General features: G+C 44.1%; 1 protein-coding gene across 1 annotated transcript in view; it reads right to left on the reverse strand.

The window, feature by feature from the left end:
• LOC126536242 (salivary peroxidase/catechol oxidase-like) overlaps positions 1-13,903 on the reverse strand; it is a 147,925-nt gene that overhangs the window by 26,575 nt on the left and 107,447 nt on the right. Inside the window, exons 7-12 of the mRNA XM_050183135.2 lie at positions 12,503-12,670; positions 10,220-10,321; positions 7,909-8,031; positions 6,376-6,617; positions 4,293-4,425; positions 3,195-3,322 (exon numbers count right to left, since the gene is read on the reverse strand). Coding sequence (XP_050039092.1) covers positions 3,195-3,322; positions 4,293-4,425; positions 6,376-6,617; positions 7,909-8,031; positions 10,220-10,321; positions 12,503-12,670 — 896 coding nt within the window. The remainder of the gene's footprint in view (positions 1-3,194; positions 3,323-4,292; positions 4,426-6,375; positions 6,618-7,908; positions 8,032-10,219; positions 10,322-12,502; positions 12,671-13,903) is intronic.

The raw sequence follows: 13,903 nt of genomic DNA on the forward strand, positions 1-13,903 counted from the left end.
AAGCAACAAAATCCCTATAAAGAAGGGCGTCAGGCAGGGAGATGCGATATCTCCAATGCTATTCACAGCGTGTTTACAGGAGGTATTCAGAGACCTGGAAGAATCGGTGATAAGAGTTAATGGAGAATACCTTAGTAACTTGCGATTCGCTGAAGATATTGCCTTGCTTTGTAACTCAGGGGACGAACTGCAATGCATGCTCACTGACCTGGAGAGGCAAAACCGAAGGGTGGGTATAAAAATTAATCTGCAGAAAACGAAAGTGATGTTTAACAATCTCGGAAGGGAACAGCAGTTTACAATAGGTAGTGAGGCACTGGAAGTGGTAAGGGAATACATCTACTTAGGGCAGGTAGTGACTGCGGATCCGGATCATGAGACTGAAATAATCAGAAGAATAAGAATGGGCTGGGGTGCGTTTGGCAGGCATTCTCAGATCATGAACAGCAGTTTGCTATTATCCCTCAAGAGAAAAGTTTATAACAGCTGTGTTTTACCAGTACTCACGTACGGGGCAGAAACCTGGAGGATTACGAAAAGAGTTCTACTTAAATTGAGGACGACGCAACGAGCTATGGAAAGAAGAATGATAGGTGTAACGTTAAGGGATAAGAAAAGAGCAGATTGGGTGAGGGAAGAAACGCGAGTTAATGATATCTTAGTTGAAATCAAGAAAAAGAAATGGGCATGGGCAGGACACGTAATGAGGAGGGAAGATAACCGATGGTCATTAAGAGTTACGGAATGGATTCCAAGGGAAGGAAAGCGTAGCAGAGGGTGGCAGAAAGTTAGGTGGGCAGATGAGATTAAGAAGTTTGCAGGGACAACATGGCCACAATTAGTACATGACCGGGGTAGTTGGAGAAATATGGGAGAGGCCTTTGCCCTGCAGTGGGCATAACCAGGCTGATGATGATGAGCAGGAGGCGCGGGCTTCCAACCTCTACAACTGATGCCTCAGCTAACTCTATCTATCTACAGCCATATTTCTTCACCAAAGTTTATTTACCGCTTGTGGCTACTAGAATGGATACGATTATGAAAGCATTAAAAGGACAGTTAATACCAAAGGCCATCTTCACTTTCGTCATCTTCGTTTTCCACTGTTCAGCAGTGTTCTCTTTTTTTTAAGACATCGAATGCGGAGGAGCTGCCGCAGCAAACATTATATGTGTAGCACATTGTATAGACTAGCCCAGCAAAAGAGATGTCCAGGAGCCTATTATATAGTGCAGATAGTCTTGCTTCCGCAGTGACCGGCGTGTTGACTTCAGTGCGTGGATTTAAGAGGACATTTACATTACCTTACTGAAGTTTCTGTGCGACGGTGGGCTGCATCTATCTATAATTGTTGCAACATTATTGATCATTTGGCAATAGCATCCAGAGGACTGTCAGAGAAAGACCTTGGTCATTAAAAATCGCAGAGGCTTCTTTTTGGCGTAAAGCACTTTCCAAAGCTATCCAGTAACGAATATTGCACCTTACTTGCTGCAATATTGACTCCCGCGGCTTGAGTTACAAGCTAAAGTGCGTCCACAGCAGCGAGTTAAAACTATTGATTCTCGAATACTGGGTGCCAAGCGCTTACTGTGACACCCATTAACACCAAAATGACATGACATGTTTGCTTGCCCTGCGCACAGGCATTTAACATGACTATCGCTGTGACAATGTTAAATACGTGCGCGCAGACAATGCATATGTATGCACAGTATGCACAGTAATTTGTATGCACAGTAAAATGATTTATCTGCCATCCGCAAAAGCAGAAGGTTCATTGAACTGCAGTGGTGCATGGACATCAGCGGCAGCGGACGCCTCAATGTGATGACAAGGCGCATGAAATGCAGACGGTACACTTGTACTTTCAACCACAAGTAATAGGGTAGCACAGAAGAAGTTTATTTTCATTTGCACATCAGACGGAGGATGCTCAGAAGAATAGCGAAAATAACTTTTGTCTTGATGGGGTGTGAGCATCCTTAGATGGCAAGACAGCGGTCGGTTCGTACGTGAAAAACGAACAGTCCTTGGCAGACATATCACAATTTAAAAATAAACATATGTACACAATGAGAGAAGAACATGTAATAGCTATACAAATGCTAATAAATCAGCAGAAAATAAACTTCGTTCTATATACAAAGAAATTGTTTTACATTTTTCTTAAGTCAATAGGAAGTATTACAAAAAGCATCGTCTGCATGCAGGAACAACTAAAATCTAGAAACTCAGAAACTCCTAAGGCATATGCTCAAATCGAGCGCAAGACTGCAACTACAGTATCTTGTATTACGTATAGCTAGCTGTCTGTCCCATTATTCTGCACTTCGGAAAGGCGGAGTCACCCCATGTCCTCATGATAAATAGCGCACCGCACAAGGCTGTAGCAGCTTTAGAAGGTTAAATACAATGTTATGATGAGTGTAATGCGCATAATGGGGGGGGGGGGGCATCCTACAAAACCAATAAAAAGAAAGACGACGCAAAGTGCAAATAGCATTGCGTTCCTTTTATTAAATAAATGTCGGTAAAAAAAAGTAAGCACAACATTTTTTACCGCTCAACGCGTGATAAAAAAATAATAAGTAAGAAATAAAGCCATTACGATACAAAAGCCCTTAAGGCCGAGTTCGAGCGAACATTGCGCAACTCGTGAAACAGCCACTGTGCCAGAGGCCGAATTGACAAAGCTGTTCATAAGGGCTGTTTACTAGGCAATCGACTGGCCTCAGTGACCGATTGTAGACGGGACGGGAGGGACAAGTTTACTCCTTCGCATTGCCATAATACCTTCCTCCTTACCTCTCCTTTCTTCATTTTCATTCCTTAACCCCCTTTCCCCGCATAGGATTAGCAAACCGGACTCGTGTCTCGTTGAACTCCCTAGCTTCCCTTCCTTCTTTTCCTCTTTCCCCTCCTTCTTGCCATTCGCCGGAAGGTTCCCCTAATTATAATTCTAACAGTACGATCCGTTAGTATTGGTTCTTATGAACACTTCTAGCGTAAGAATATTTCTGTTGAATAGGGGGAAAACAAATTGCCCAAGAAATTTTGTTCCTTCCTTCCGACTTCACAACATCATCAGCGGGACAACTTAGATCAGTACTTCAACACAACATGCACAACCGCTTTGCAACATCGCTATGATAATTGTCTAAGACATCACTATTAAAATATGGAAGACATACCTCTTGCGTGACGAATGGATCGTAGGTTTGGGCCGGTGTGTTTATAAGACCTCCGGCCAATTCGTCGAGCTTGCCCGGCTGATAGACGATGAAAGGCTGCCGCAGTAGGTTGCGCAGAAAATCCTCTCCTGCAGAGCCATCAGGATTCGTGTTAGTTTTTTTTTTCCTTTTATCAAAAAGGCTGTGGCACAACGTTCACAAAAGCAAGGGACGCATTGGGCAAGATTCTGCAATTCTGTTTAGGCGCACCTTAACTTTCCAGTCCTTGCTATGACTCGAAGCAGCTGAATAAGTAGGCTTATTGCACATCACAATGTAAATATCTAATAATGTTTGTAATGCTTAACGTGTATCTGCATTTTAAGTTATGCACTGATATGGAAGCGTAGTAATTACACCCATACACAAACACACAAACTGAAGTGTTGGATTCCACATAAGACTTTAGCATTAGACATGTTTCTCAGTGATTTGACAATATTTCGATTAGTATATCTTGCCTTAATAATCGGAACATAATAGGAGCATACAGATTCCAGCAATGTTCTTTATTTCCCAATTCGCCTCTTAAGAAAGACGTCGTTACATCCTGAATTGCATTTAGAATCAGTTCGGTCTGGGTTCTTAAGGCGGGTAATTGTATAATAGTAGAAATTACTTGTCAGAAAGAGAATCGAATTTTGCAACGTTTATTTAACACTTCTTCCAAGTGTTTTGCTTACACGGGTGAACTTCAAATGATCTGTCGCTCACACTGCCATGGTAACACACGTTGGGCAAATTAAGAATTAAACTATAACAGTCACAAAAAAATGAATTAACCAGCCCATAACAATGCGGGGGCCTTTTTTTTATACAGACGTACATTTATTTTACTTTTTTTATCACCCTAGGCGCCAAGTTTCTCATTCCGGCTATTACGACAGCGCAATGACGTACAAATCAATAACGAAGAGTAAGAACAATGAAAACTGAAATGTACCGCCAAGAAATTCGGCATTAGCTTGCTCTTCCAGGTGAAGAAAGTGCTACTTCCAGCTGGCCATTTAACCAACACTGAAGCAAAACACATACGCAAACAGCATGTACAATTCTTACCGATGAATTCGTGGTACTTGTTGTAGCGCCTGACCATGCCCTGGATGAACGTATGTCCGAACCTGAACGCGGCTGATTGGAAGGAGTTGGAGAGCGCCAAGTTGACGTCGGGATCGTAGCCGTGCCAGTAACCCTGCAATGAGAACAAGAAATTCAGTATACTTACCACAGTCTCGCACTATAGAGTGGTTTACTACCGGCTGTCTTCGTGCCGTCAAGACAAGATACTTTTTGACAATATCGGGTGAACTGTTTTACAGCAGCATGCTTGCGCAAGAGTGACGATAAAACTAGTTTTCGATAAATCCTGTATCAAACTATCACTATCACTATTGTTTTCGCGCGGAGCGAGCTCGCTCTACCAAACGTTTGTGAAGAGAGATCGAAACAGAGAAAGAGGAGAAGCTGGGACGTTAGCCAGATGCCGATTTCCGTTTTTCGTCCCTGCACGGGGTGAGAGAAAAAGGAATTAGAAAGAAGGAAGGAAGAGAATAAGGAAATAATTAGGAAGTACAACTGGCGTTTACTGAGTCTGGCGGATCTCATAAAGCAGGATGGTACTTTAATTGTCTGGAATATCATGTTACTTCAATGTTCAAAGATTACCTCTTCCAATAGAGATTGGTCGGTCTAACTTGCTGAGTACAGCGGTGAGTCAGTGTCTCGGTACACAGGACTGACAGACGCTGGCAGAAACGACGACTTGTTCCCGCCGATGCGTTCGACTGCAGTTATCATCCTAGCGGAAGCCGCAACCACCAGTTTCAATATATCCCACTGAATAGCGTTCGTGAAAATCGCCACTCTGAGAGCGAGGTTGGCCCATCCAAGTCTATTGTACTACGTGCATCTTGAAGGGGCAGCGCAATATGACGAAGACAGAAGGCAGGAACACACAGGGCAGCGCTGTCCTGTGTGATCCTGCCTTCTGACTTCGCAATATTGCGCTGCCACTTCAAGATGTTCAACCAGTACCAACTCGCCCAAATGTCGATCCTTCTACTGTACTACGTGCGTCGCAAAAAAGCCGCCATCGAACCACGCAAACTTCGCCGACTACTTTAGAATGTACGATGATGAACGCATCAGCAGCAGCAGGACTCAAGGGGGGCGATTACATTCGAAGGTCGCTGACGGTGCTCGATTCTACCGTTGCTGCTTAAGTGTTGCTTTGTTTCCTGAGCACAAATTCTCCCGAAGGAAGTTCCGTTCTTCGCAGTCGCCTTCTTGCCTAGTGTGTGCGCCCGTACATCGTCCTTATCTAGCAACGATATCATCTGCATGAAGACTGTGGAACACAAATATAATTTATGTCTGCAAGTTAAATACTGAATGAATAAAAGTTTAACGACCCAAATAAAACACAATAAAGATATAGCAGTGTTGGTGGGTGCATAGTAAATAAAAGAAGCTTAGTTATAATATACAAGGAATAATATATTGCGAAACAAGGTTACCATACACACTGGACTATTGCTCAAACTTCGCGTATATCAACCAATTTATTCCGGACTCGTATTCACATCACGTGTGCAGAATTTCACCAAGAACGATGTAGGATATCGTTACCTACTGGAAATTATCGATAAAGGTGTCTGTCAAAGAAATCATTACTCAACTACTCCGTTTCCAGCATGAAAATTTCGAAATGCATTTCGGTTCCGCCTCAAAGAGTAAACACCTTGAGATAAAGACGCAATGGTATTTACTTAAATATATGTTTTCTACCACTACCGCAACGAAAAAGAAAGCTCTCTTGCTATGCGGTCATCAGCTCGACATGATCATTGATTAAAGCTGGAATAATATGTCCATTACAATGCCCTCCTACTCCGAGCAGATTCTTCTTTCGTTGTTCGTGCGAGGGCGACCCGCCCAACAATGTTAGCAACAGGATGGACCTGTTTTGCCTGAGGAACGGAATCGAACAAACAGAATCTGTGTGTCAGCGTCGACCTGCCTGAAGTTTCATCAAACTGCCTGCATTTAGGTTATCCCTGTCTTTTGGAGCACTTCAGCGCTATCCTCCGGAGTGCAAAAAGCTTGCCCCGCTGCATTTGCATTCCAGCACATGACAGCTCACCTCCTTTAGTAGCGTGAGGTTGTATCGGACCATAAGTTCCTCCCCGACGACCATGGGAAGGAACTCATTGTAGGTAATGAACTGGACGGCGGATGCCATGATGTGCCGCGTCTCGTGGTAGATTCGGTCGTCGTCCCAGTGCGGGTTCAGACGTGCCAACTCATCGGCCATGCGGTTGTGGTCTCGCAAGTAGAATGTGTGCAGCACCGTCAGGTGTATCTGCTCGTTGACTCGCTCGTCGCCTGCGATCAAGGAGGTGAAGTAGAACGCTTTGCAATAACAGCGCAGAGAGTAAATCACTAGGGCTTCCCGCTTCTTCGTGAACCAGATGCTCTTGCACAACTTCAATGGCGTTTGGCCGCCGGCCTCCGAAAGAGCGGTCTGCCCGTTGTGCTTCTAAGCTACACCTAAGGAAGCGAAGACAGGCTTTTAAGACTACGCATATGGGTGTTTTAATAACGGAGAATGCTGCGTGTACAAGCTGAGTTACGGTTGTGAGCTTTAGCCTCGATGGCCAAATGCATTTTATCTTTGATTGCGTTTTGCACGCTACAATTCTGCAGCTCTGTTTGAAATTTTCAGAGCAGCTGGTAGAGAGTCTACAAAAAACGAGCTTCACGAGGCACTTAGATGTCAAATGAACACAGATTATTAGTTAAGGGTGCAGGAAATTATGAGATCTTAGTTTACCTCTTTGGGAAAGTTCTGCATGTAAAGGTTACTGGAATGTCCTTAATTAAGGGGGCTGGTATTGAAGTCCGCCGACTCATTAATCGTTTCATTCAAAGTATTTTTAATGCTTTTTGTGTCAGATCAGTTATCACTAGTCAGATTTATAGTATCCACTACCTACACGCTTTAAATTCCGCCACTGAGTTGAAGAGGAACAATGGCAACCATGCTCCACCCATTACTGCGTAGAGCTTAGGTATCGCCATAACATCGAAAGGATCCTGCAGTGCTGGCTGATCTCGCAGGCCAAAGTATGGGCACATTGTTATCGTAATCTATCAGCAGATGGTGTCACCAACTTATCGGTGATAAGTTTTCGCCACTTATGATTCTGCTAGATACTTTGTATTTTGTCATAGCGTCTACAGGTATTCGACCATTACTCATCGTGTTTATTGCTGCGTAGGAATAAACACGAAAAGTGGCCTTGATATCAAGGATCAGGAAAGAAGCAAATGGGCTTTCGAGTGAAAGATTCCGTTCGTTAATTGCTACTTGCATAGAAACAAGATTTGCCTCAGGTGCATGGCAGCGTTATGTAGCGTATAAGCTGGTACAGTTATGGTATTACCAAGAATTTTCTGGGCCCTTTCGGACGTGATTAGAACACACCCGGCGAATCTTATGACTATATGCACGGAGCACCGGACGACAATCTAACGGCTGTGTAGTAGACTTACCAGTGTATAATATGCCATTCAATAAATTATGCAGCGATACTGACAGCAGTCACTAGGCATAAGGTACGTGCTTTTTCATGCAGTGTTGCCTCGGAAATTGTACAGGAAACAGATGTCTTACCAGCAAGAAAACAGAAAAGATGCCGAGGACGGGCGATGCAGTCTCGTTCTGGGTTCTCGGACTCCGGCGGCAGCATCGGCTTCAGTCCCAGATCACGGAAACGATCCCAGACTCTCAGTTGTCCTTAATTGCAGACATCAATGCACAGCGTTTTTATCGAAACAAAGAAAATCGCAGAAGTTCAAGGGAAATTCTGTTCTGTATTTCCTACTTAACTGATACATACAAAAACAAAGCATAGCTTTGAAACAGAAAAGGCTGTTACATTAAATATGCGAAGTTAAGTATTTGATGCATAGCATGAGAATGATTGAATTTACAAATCTGTCCCCTCGCTATGTGGCACAATATTGGTTCGTGAACTGCTTTCTTAAGCGTAAAAGGTGGACCGGTATCAATTTTATTTACCCATATTGCCACATCCTATTTGGTCGCCGCGGGTATGTGCCAGGCGATGAGAACGACGCTGAAGTAGCTCGCGAGTAGAAAAACAGAGACGACAACGACGTCGCGTTGACTGCTCTCATAAAGTGATTTTACACGTCCTCGACACCGGCTTTCCCTTCTCCTACTAGGCTGTGACAATATTATATTATAGGGCCCCTCACTAGGCTGCGATGGAACTTTTGGTCATCCACTGAACGTTGTAAAGCAACGACCAAGGAGAGTTTTAACGTAAGAATTTTCATATGGTTTGGTACTACAGGAGATTGCAAAGATTAAAGTCTCGCATCGCCGTGCTGGCATGAGGCGAGCTTCGCTGCCAACAGGGACACCATGCCTGCCTCTACTAGCATCGTCCGCAAGTAACATTTCTTCCCTGTTTTCTGCCGTAGACCTCTGCCGTGGAATCGTGCGACCTTTACGTCATGAGGCCCGCCTACAACTTTCTTTTTCAGCGCACTTCTAGTGGCAGTATTGCGCGTTCCACATTTAATAATTCACAGAATCAACGTGCTATAATTAGAAACGTTGCAGGCAGTGCATTTTACACGGAGGAATTCTTGTGTGTGACCTTGAATGGCCTTGACTACCTAGCTGGAAACAATTTCTGTAGGACGGAAGAGCGCGCGGGCCTTGTATACAATTTCAGCGGTTTTCATGCCTAGCAGCAATGTGATACCTTGGACAGACACGATTGACAGCGCGTGATTTGTGCGCCACGCCTGTCTGATTGCAATGCCTAAACCTGGTAAGGGGCAATCTAGAAGTAGCTGCTTCAGCTCCTAACGCAATTTTTACGCCGCTTTCGCAAGGTTCGTGTGAACGATTGGCACTTGAGATTTAAGAAAAACGATGGGCACTTCCACACACATCTCTTCCGCTTTGGAGCGGCGAGTGTTATGCATACCCCTGTACGCGAAACGAGAAGTCCGGTCCCGGGTGTCATGACTTCTAAGGTTGTCTTTCTCACGACAAATATCGTCATGACCTCGAAATGTATGTACCCAATTCTACATCCCTCCGGAGGTTGAACAGCCCAAAAAGTGAGACACGCGCTATCCTTGGCGGTAGCCGTTCGGTTCTGGATGGGCTGGCAAATAGCGCAAAGAATAAGCATGCTTCACCTGCCATACCTTCTGGTGGAACAAGTGGCAGCACTGTTAAAAAACATTGTTTAGTATATGTTGCCAAACCACAGACACACACTCCCTATTCTTGTAGAGGCTTTGATATTTGCGGTTCACGAACAGGCGTGCAGTCTAGAAAACAAAGGTGCCGCATGTTGTGGTCAGCAGAGCACGCGCGCCTGCATTTCGAAAAGGCGGCGCACGCGTGCTTCTGGCGTTCTTCGTCCAAAGATTAAATGCCAGCACGCACCGCCAAGAGTCGGTCCTCTCTATGCAGCCACAAACCAGCCGGTCGGTCACTCAGAAGTATGTTATTAGTTCCGCACAGTCGCTCAAAAATTTATCCAATATGTTTAATAATAGCGCTAACTTTTCAGTGTTCCACCGTCTCCTGAGAAGAAATAATGTAACGGTTACAATCTAGTGCTATTCCTTTTTCCGGTTCCTTAGTAGTCCGACCGGCCCTCCACCTATGTGTCATCACCACGATCGCTGGGTCATGAATGGTGGGCGATAAAAAAAAATAGAATCAAGCGAGAGGAATCCTTACATTACACCGGCCCTGCTTGTATACTTTGGTGGCACCTGAAGAAACTCGTCGCGTGCTACTGCTTTGTTAACAGTCATATTGCTTATGAAGCCATAATATTAATTCTGGTATAGGGAAAGGTACTAGCGGATTAAAGAACTAGTTGGGCAAGAGAACAAGAGAGAGTTCGAATGCTCAAGTGAAAACTCACCTCGATGGAAGGATCTTAGTTTCTTGGCAAGAGCGTCCGTTGATCCATATATGAAGTTCGCATCGATAGCATGAGTTAAGATGTTGATATGAGACCGTGGACCTTTAATGGAGAGACAGTGTTATTAAACTGCAGTAGTATAAAATTTTATTATTTTATTGATGCATTATTGGCTGTGAGAGCTCATAAGTGAGGTCATTTGTGCGATTAGACTATTTGTGGCGCCGTAGAAACCCCTTGTAACAAGTGAAGTGTCAGCCACAAAAATTTGTTTAAAGATATACACAGCACTAAGCACAGACCGCCTGTATACGTAAAGTACGTCAACGTGACATACAGGAACACTGTGTTTGAAACAACTCTTAAACACAATAAGAGAACAGCAACATATGAAATCACCGAAAGACAGTCCTCCAGTGCTAATAAAGCATGCGCCTACAGATATGTTTAGCTTGCTGAAATGCATCGCCATCTATCTATGGCATCAAAAGCATCGTGTGTATCGCAGGGACCAATGAACTTGCAGCCCAACGTGAGCCCGCTATCAATTTTGTATTTGTAATGCCACTGCTTTTATTACAACATACTCTCACGTGCAGTGATCACGTTAAGGCGTAAAGAAAGATTGAAATCATGAGTTGCATTCGAAAAATACAACTGTTTTTCTGAGAAAGTCAACGATAGCTGCGAGCACAGTCGATCGCAGAGTCAGACCACTCAATTCCGTTCGCTATTCGTCATCCTACATTGCAGCGCAGTCGGTGGTGCTCGCGCATATTTGACGATGCACTGCGATATGCGTGTCGGGCGTGCCATCTGAGTATGCAGGCCTCTCTCGCAATCTTATTGGTGACTAAGTCCATGAAGTTTCCTATAGCTAGAGCACGTCCGGTCCCAGAACGATCGTATGATGACAGTTATAGCTGTGTCCAAGTGGTCACAAGGGACAGAAAAGCAAAATAACGCACGCCCTTAATCACAAAGCTGTTGCATATGCTCAAGCCACACTGGACGCGCCGAAGATGGGCGAAATAGGCTGTTTTTTGATCACTTGAGCCATTCAACATTCCGACAAGTTTGCTTTCCTGTACACGTGAGTTGTTGTGCAAAAAAGCATGTTATTGCCACCTTCAGAAGTAGGCATAAAGGGGTGCAAGAAAGATCTTTATGGAAGGTTTCTTCTAATACTAACGTCACGAGTGCATTAAAAGTGACTAATGCACAATAAAGCATCACTTGGGGTGCGATCTTGTACGCGTTCCAAAATAGAACGGAGGCGGTTCGTTCCACCGAGCCAAATACGATTCGCCAATTTGAACCGTGCCGAACGCCATGACGTCAATTGTGACGTGATATCTGCTGTCAATCATTCCGTGTCGTCTGCTATCGGACGAACGGAACGGAACATACCGCCTATTTCGGGGCGTAAAGAACGAACCGCCTCCGTTCTATTTTGGAACGCGTACAAGATCGCACCCATGATGTCCCGTAACTTGCATTAGATCAGATCGTGGTTTTGGCACGTAAAACACCGTAATTTAATAATGAAGTTATTTGCCATGCTAGAACGAAGCTTTAAATAAATAAAGTGCAGCTTTATAACATAATTCGAGAGCGCGTGTACATAGAGCTTTCGCAAGAAAGCACATTTGCGCTGAATGCTGATAAATCATACGTTTTTGTATGACTATTCTTGTCTTGGAACGCGTGACACAGCATGCATAATATGTGAAGTATATGGTGTGTAACAAGCGAAGTTTAATGAAGCAGAAAGAACGCGGATCATCTTAATTACTGCCTGTGACATTCATTTTAACGTCTTCTTATGCCGTAGAGCATTTGTTGAGGTTATGCAATTTGTCTTTTGCCTGGTGATAGGATGATGTTAGCCTTTTTGAGCAATTTGTGCCACTGCATTTTCTCCAATCCATAACACTGGTGAAGTCGCCGTTTACTCAGCATCAGAGTGATGCTGTAACTGTAGTGATCACATTACAATAGGGCGAAAGATAATCGCTCTGCAATTAGTTTCGCCTCACCTACCGTTAGCTTACACTTGTTACGTGCTAAACTTTGCGAACATAGAAAGAAAATAGCAACAAGATTTATACTTCAATGCTCCTGTAGGCACTCTGTGAACAGCAAGGGTGCGACAGTAATATATATATGAATATTGAACTCTCGTATCGTGTGTTTTGTATGCCTCTATAGAGGAATACAAAATTTAGAACGCCGTTCTGGGAACACATGCACTGGTGTGGACGTAAGTAGCAGTGCACATACCTAGAGCACAACCCGGGCGTTGACCTGCTAGGGACCTCTTGAACTCGATGCAGGTTCTGCCGTACTGCCCATAGAAGGGGTCATCCCGAGGCACCTCGATGGTCATACAAAGCGGGTGCTGGTACTTCTCTGGGACATTGCAGCACTCGAAATCCAGGTCTCTCTCGTCTGCATCGCAGAAACATCAGATATATTAGATTTTAATGAAGCGATATTCGTGAACAGCTTCGTGCAAAAATTCTCATGCTTGAATCAGTGAGAGCGGTATATGAAGTAAGTTGCGCGGTAGCATAAGCCATCTTTATCCGGAAATTCTGTTGCAGCCGATAGTATGATGTGTGTAGCCAACACGTGCTCTTGTGAAGACGCTGTTTACAAAACAATGAAAGGCTTAAATAATTCTACAGCGAAGTTCAAGCGACTTTCAGCGCCTCTGTTCGACCGTCCTAAAATTTTTGCTTCTCCGCTTCACTTCCACTGCCTCTAAACCTCCCAAGCTATTTGTCCGCACAGTTTAGTTGAAATAATGGGGGTGCGCCATTAGCTATTAAAACCACTACTGGCTGGTCAGGCTCAACAGGAACGCAGAGACTACTGACAGAGGCGTAATAAAGATTCATGGCAATATTACTTGGAAATTCGGCAATACATTCGTTTGTACGAAATAAAACATTTCCGTCGCATCGTTCACCTTCAGCCACCATTGAATTGACAATTACACTCTACATATATATATATATATATATATATATATATATATATATATATATATATATATATATATAGATAGATAGATAGATAGATAGATAGATAGATAGATAGATAGATAGATAGATAGATAGATAGATAGATAGATAGATAGATATAACATTTGGTGGAGGTGCAGAGTAACGGCCCAGACCGAAGCTTCGCAGTTGCCGCCGCTTCGGTTCTTCACCGATGTCGCAGAAGACGGTGCCTAGTTCGGCAATGTCTGCGTCGACTGTGTCAACTGTCATATTCGCGCATCGGCATGACCCCGGAACCTTCTGCGACTGGCTGGAGATGTATGAGCGGGTGAGCAGCAACAACAAATGGGATCCCACAGTGATGCTGACGATCATAATTTTTTTTTTTGACTTGGCGGGAACTGCGCGAATGTGGTAACCACGAAGAAGAACTCTGTGACAAGGATACCTGCAGCCAGAAACGGCGAGATCTCTTCAGAAAACCACTGGGTCGGTAGGTCGTCGCCAAGAAAGAGTTGGCATCGCGAGTGCAGACGTACACCGGATGCTACGTCGCCTATGTACAAGACGTGCTGGAGTCTGCCGCAATGCCGACGCTGAAATGTCGGATTCGGAAAAAGTTGGGCCGGTCTTAAAAAATATAACCAATGACGCCTTCAATTTACTCATCTGT

Source organism: Dermacentor andersoni, chromosome 4 (assembly GCF_023375885.2).
Source record: "Dermacentor andersoni chromosome 4, qqDerAnde1_hic_scaffold, whole genome shotgun sequence".
NCBI lineage: Eukaryota > Metazoa > Arthropoda > Arachnida > Ixodida > Ixodidae > Dermacentor > Dermacentor andersoni.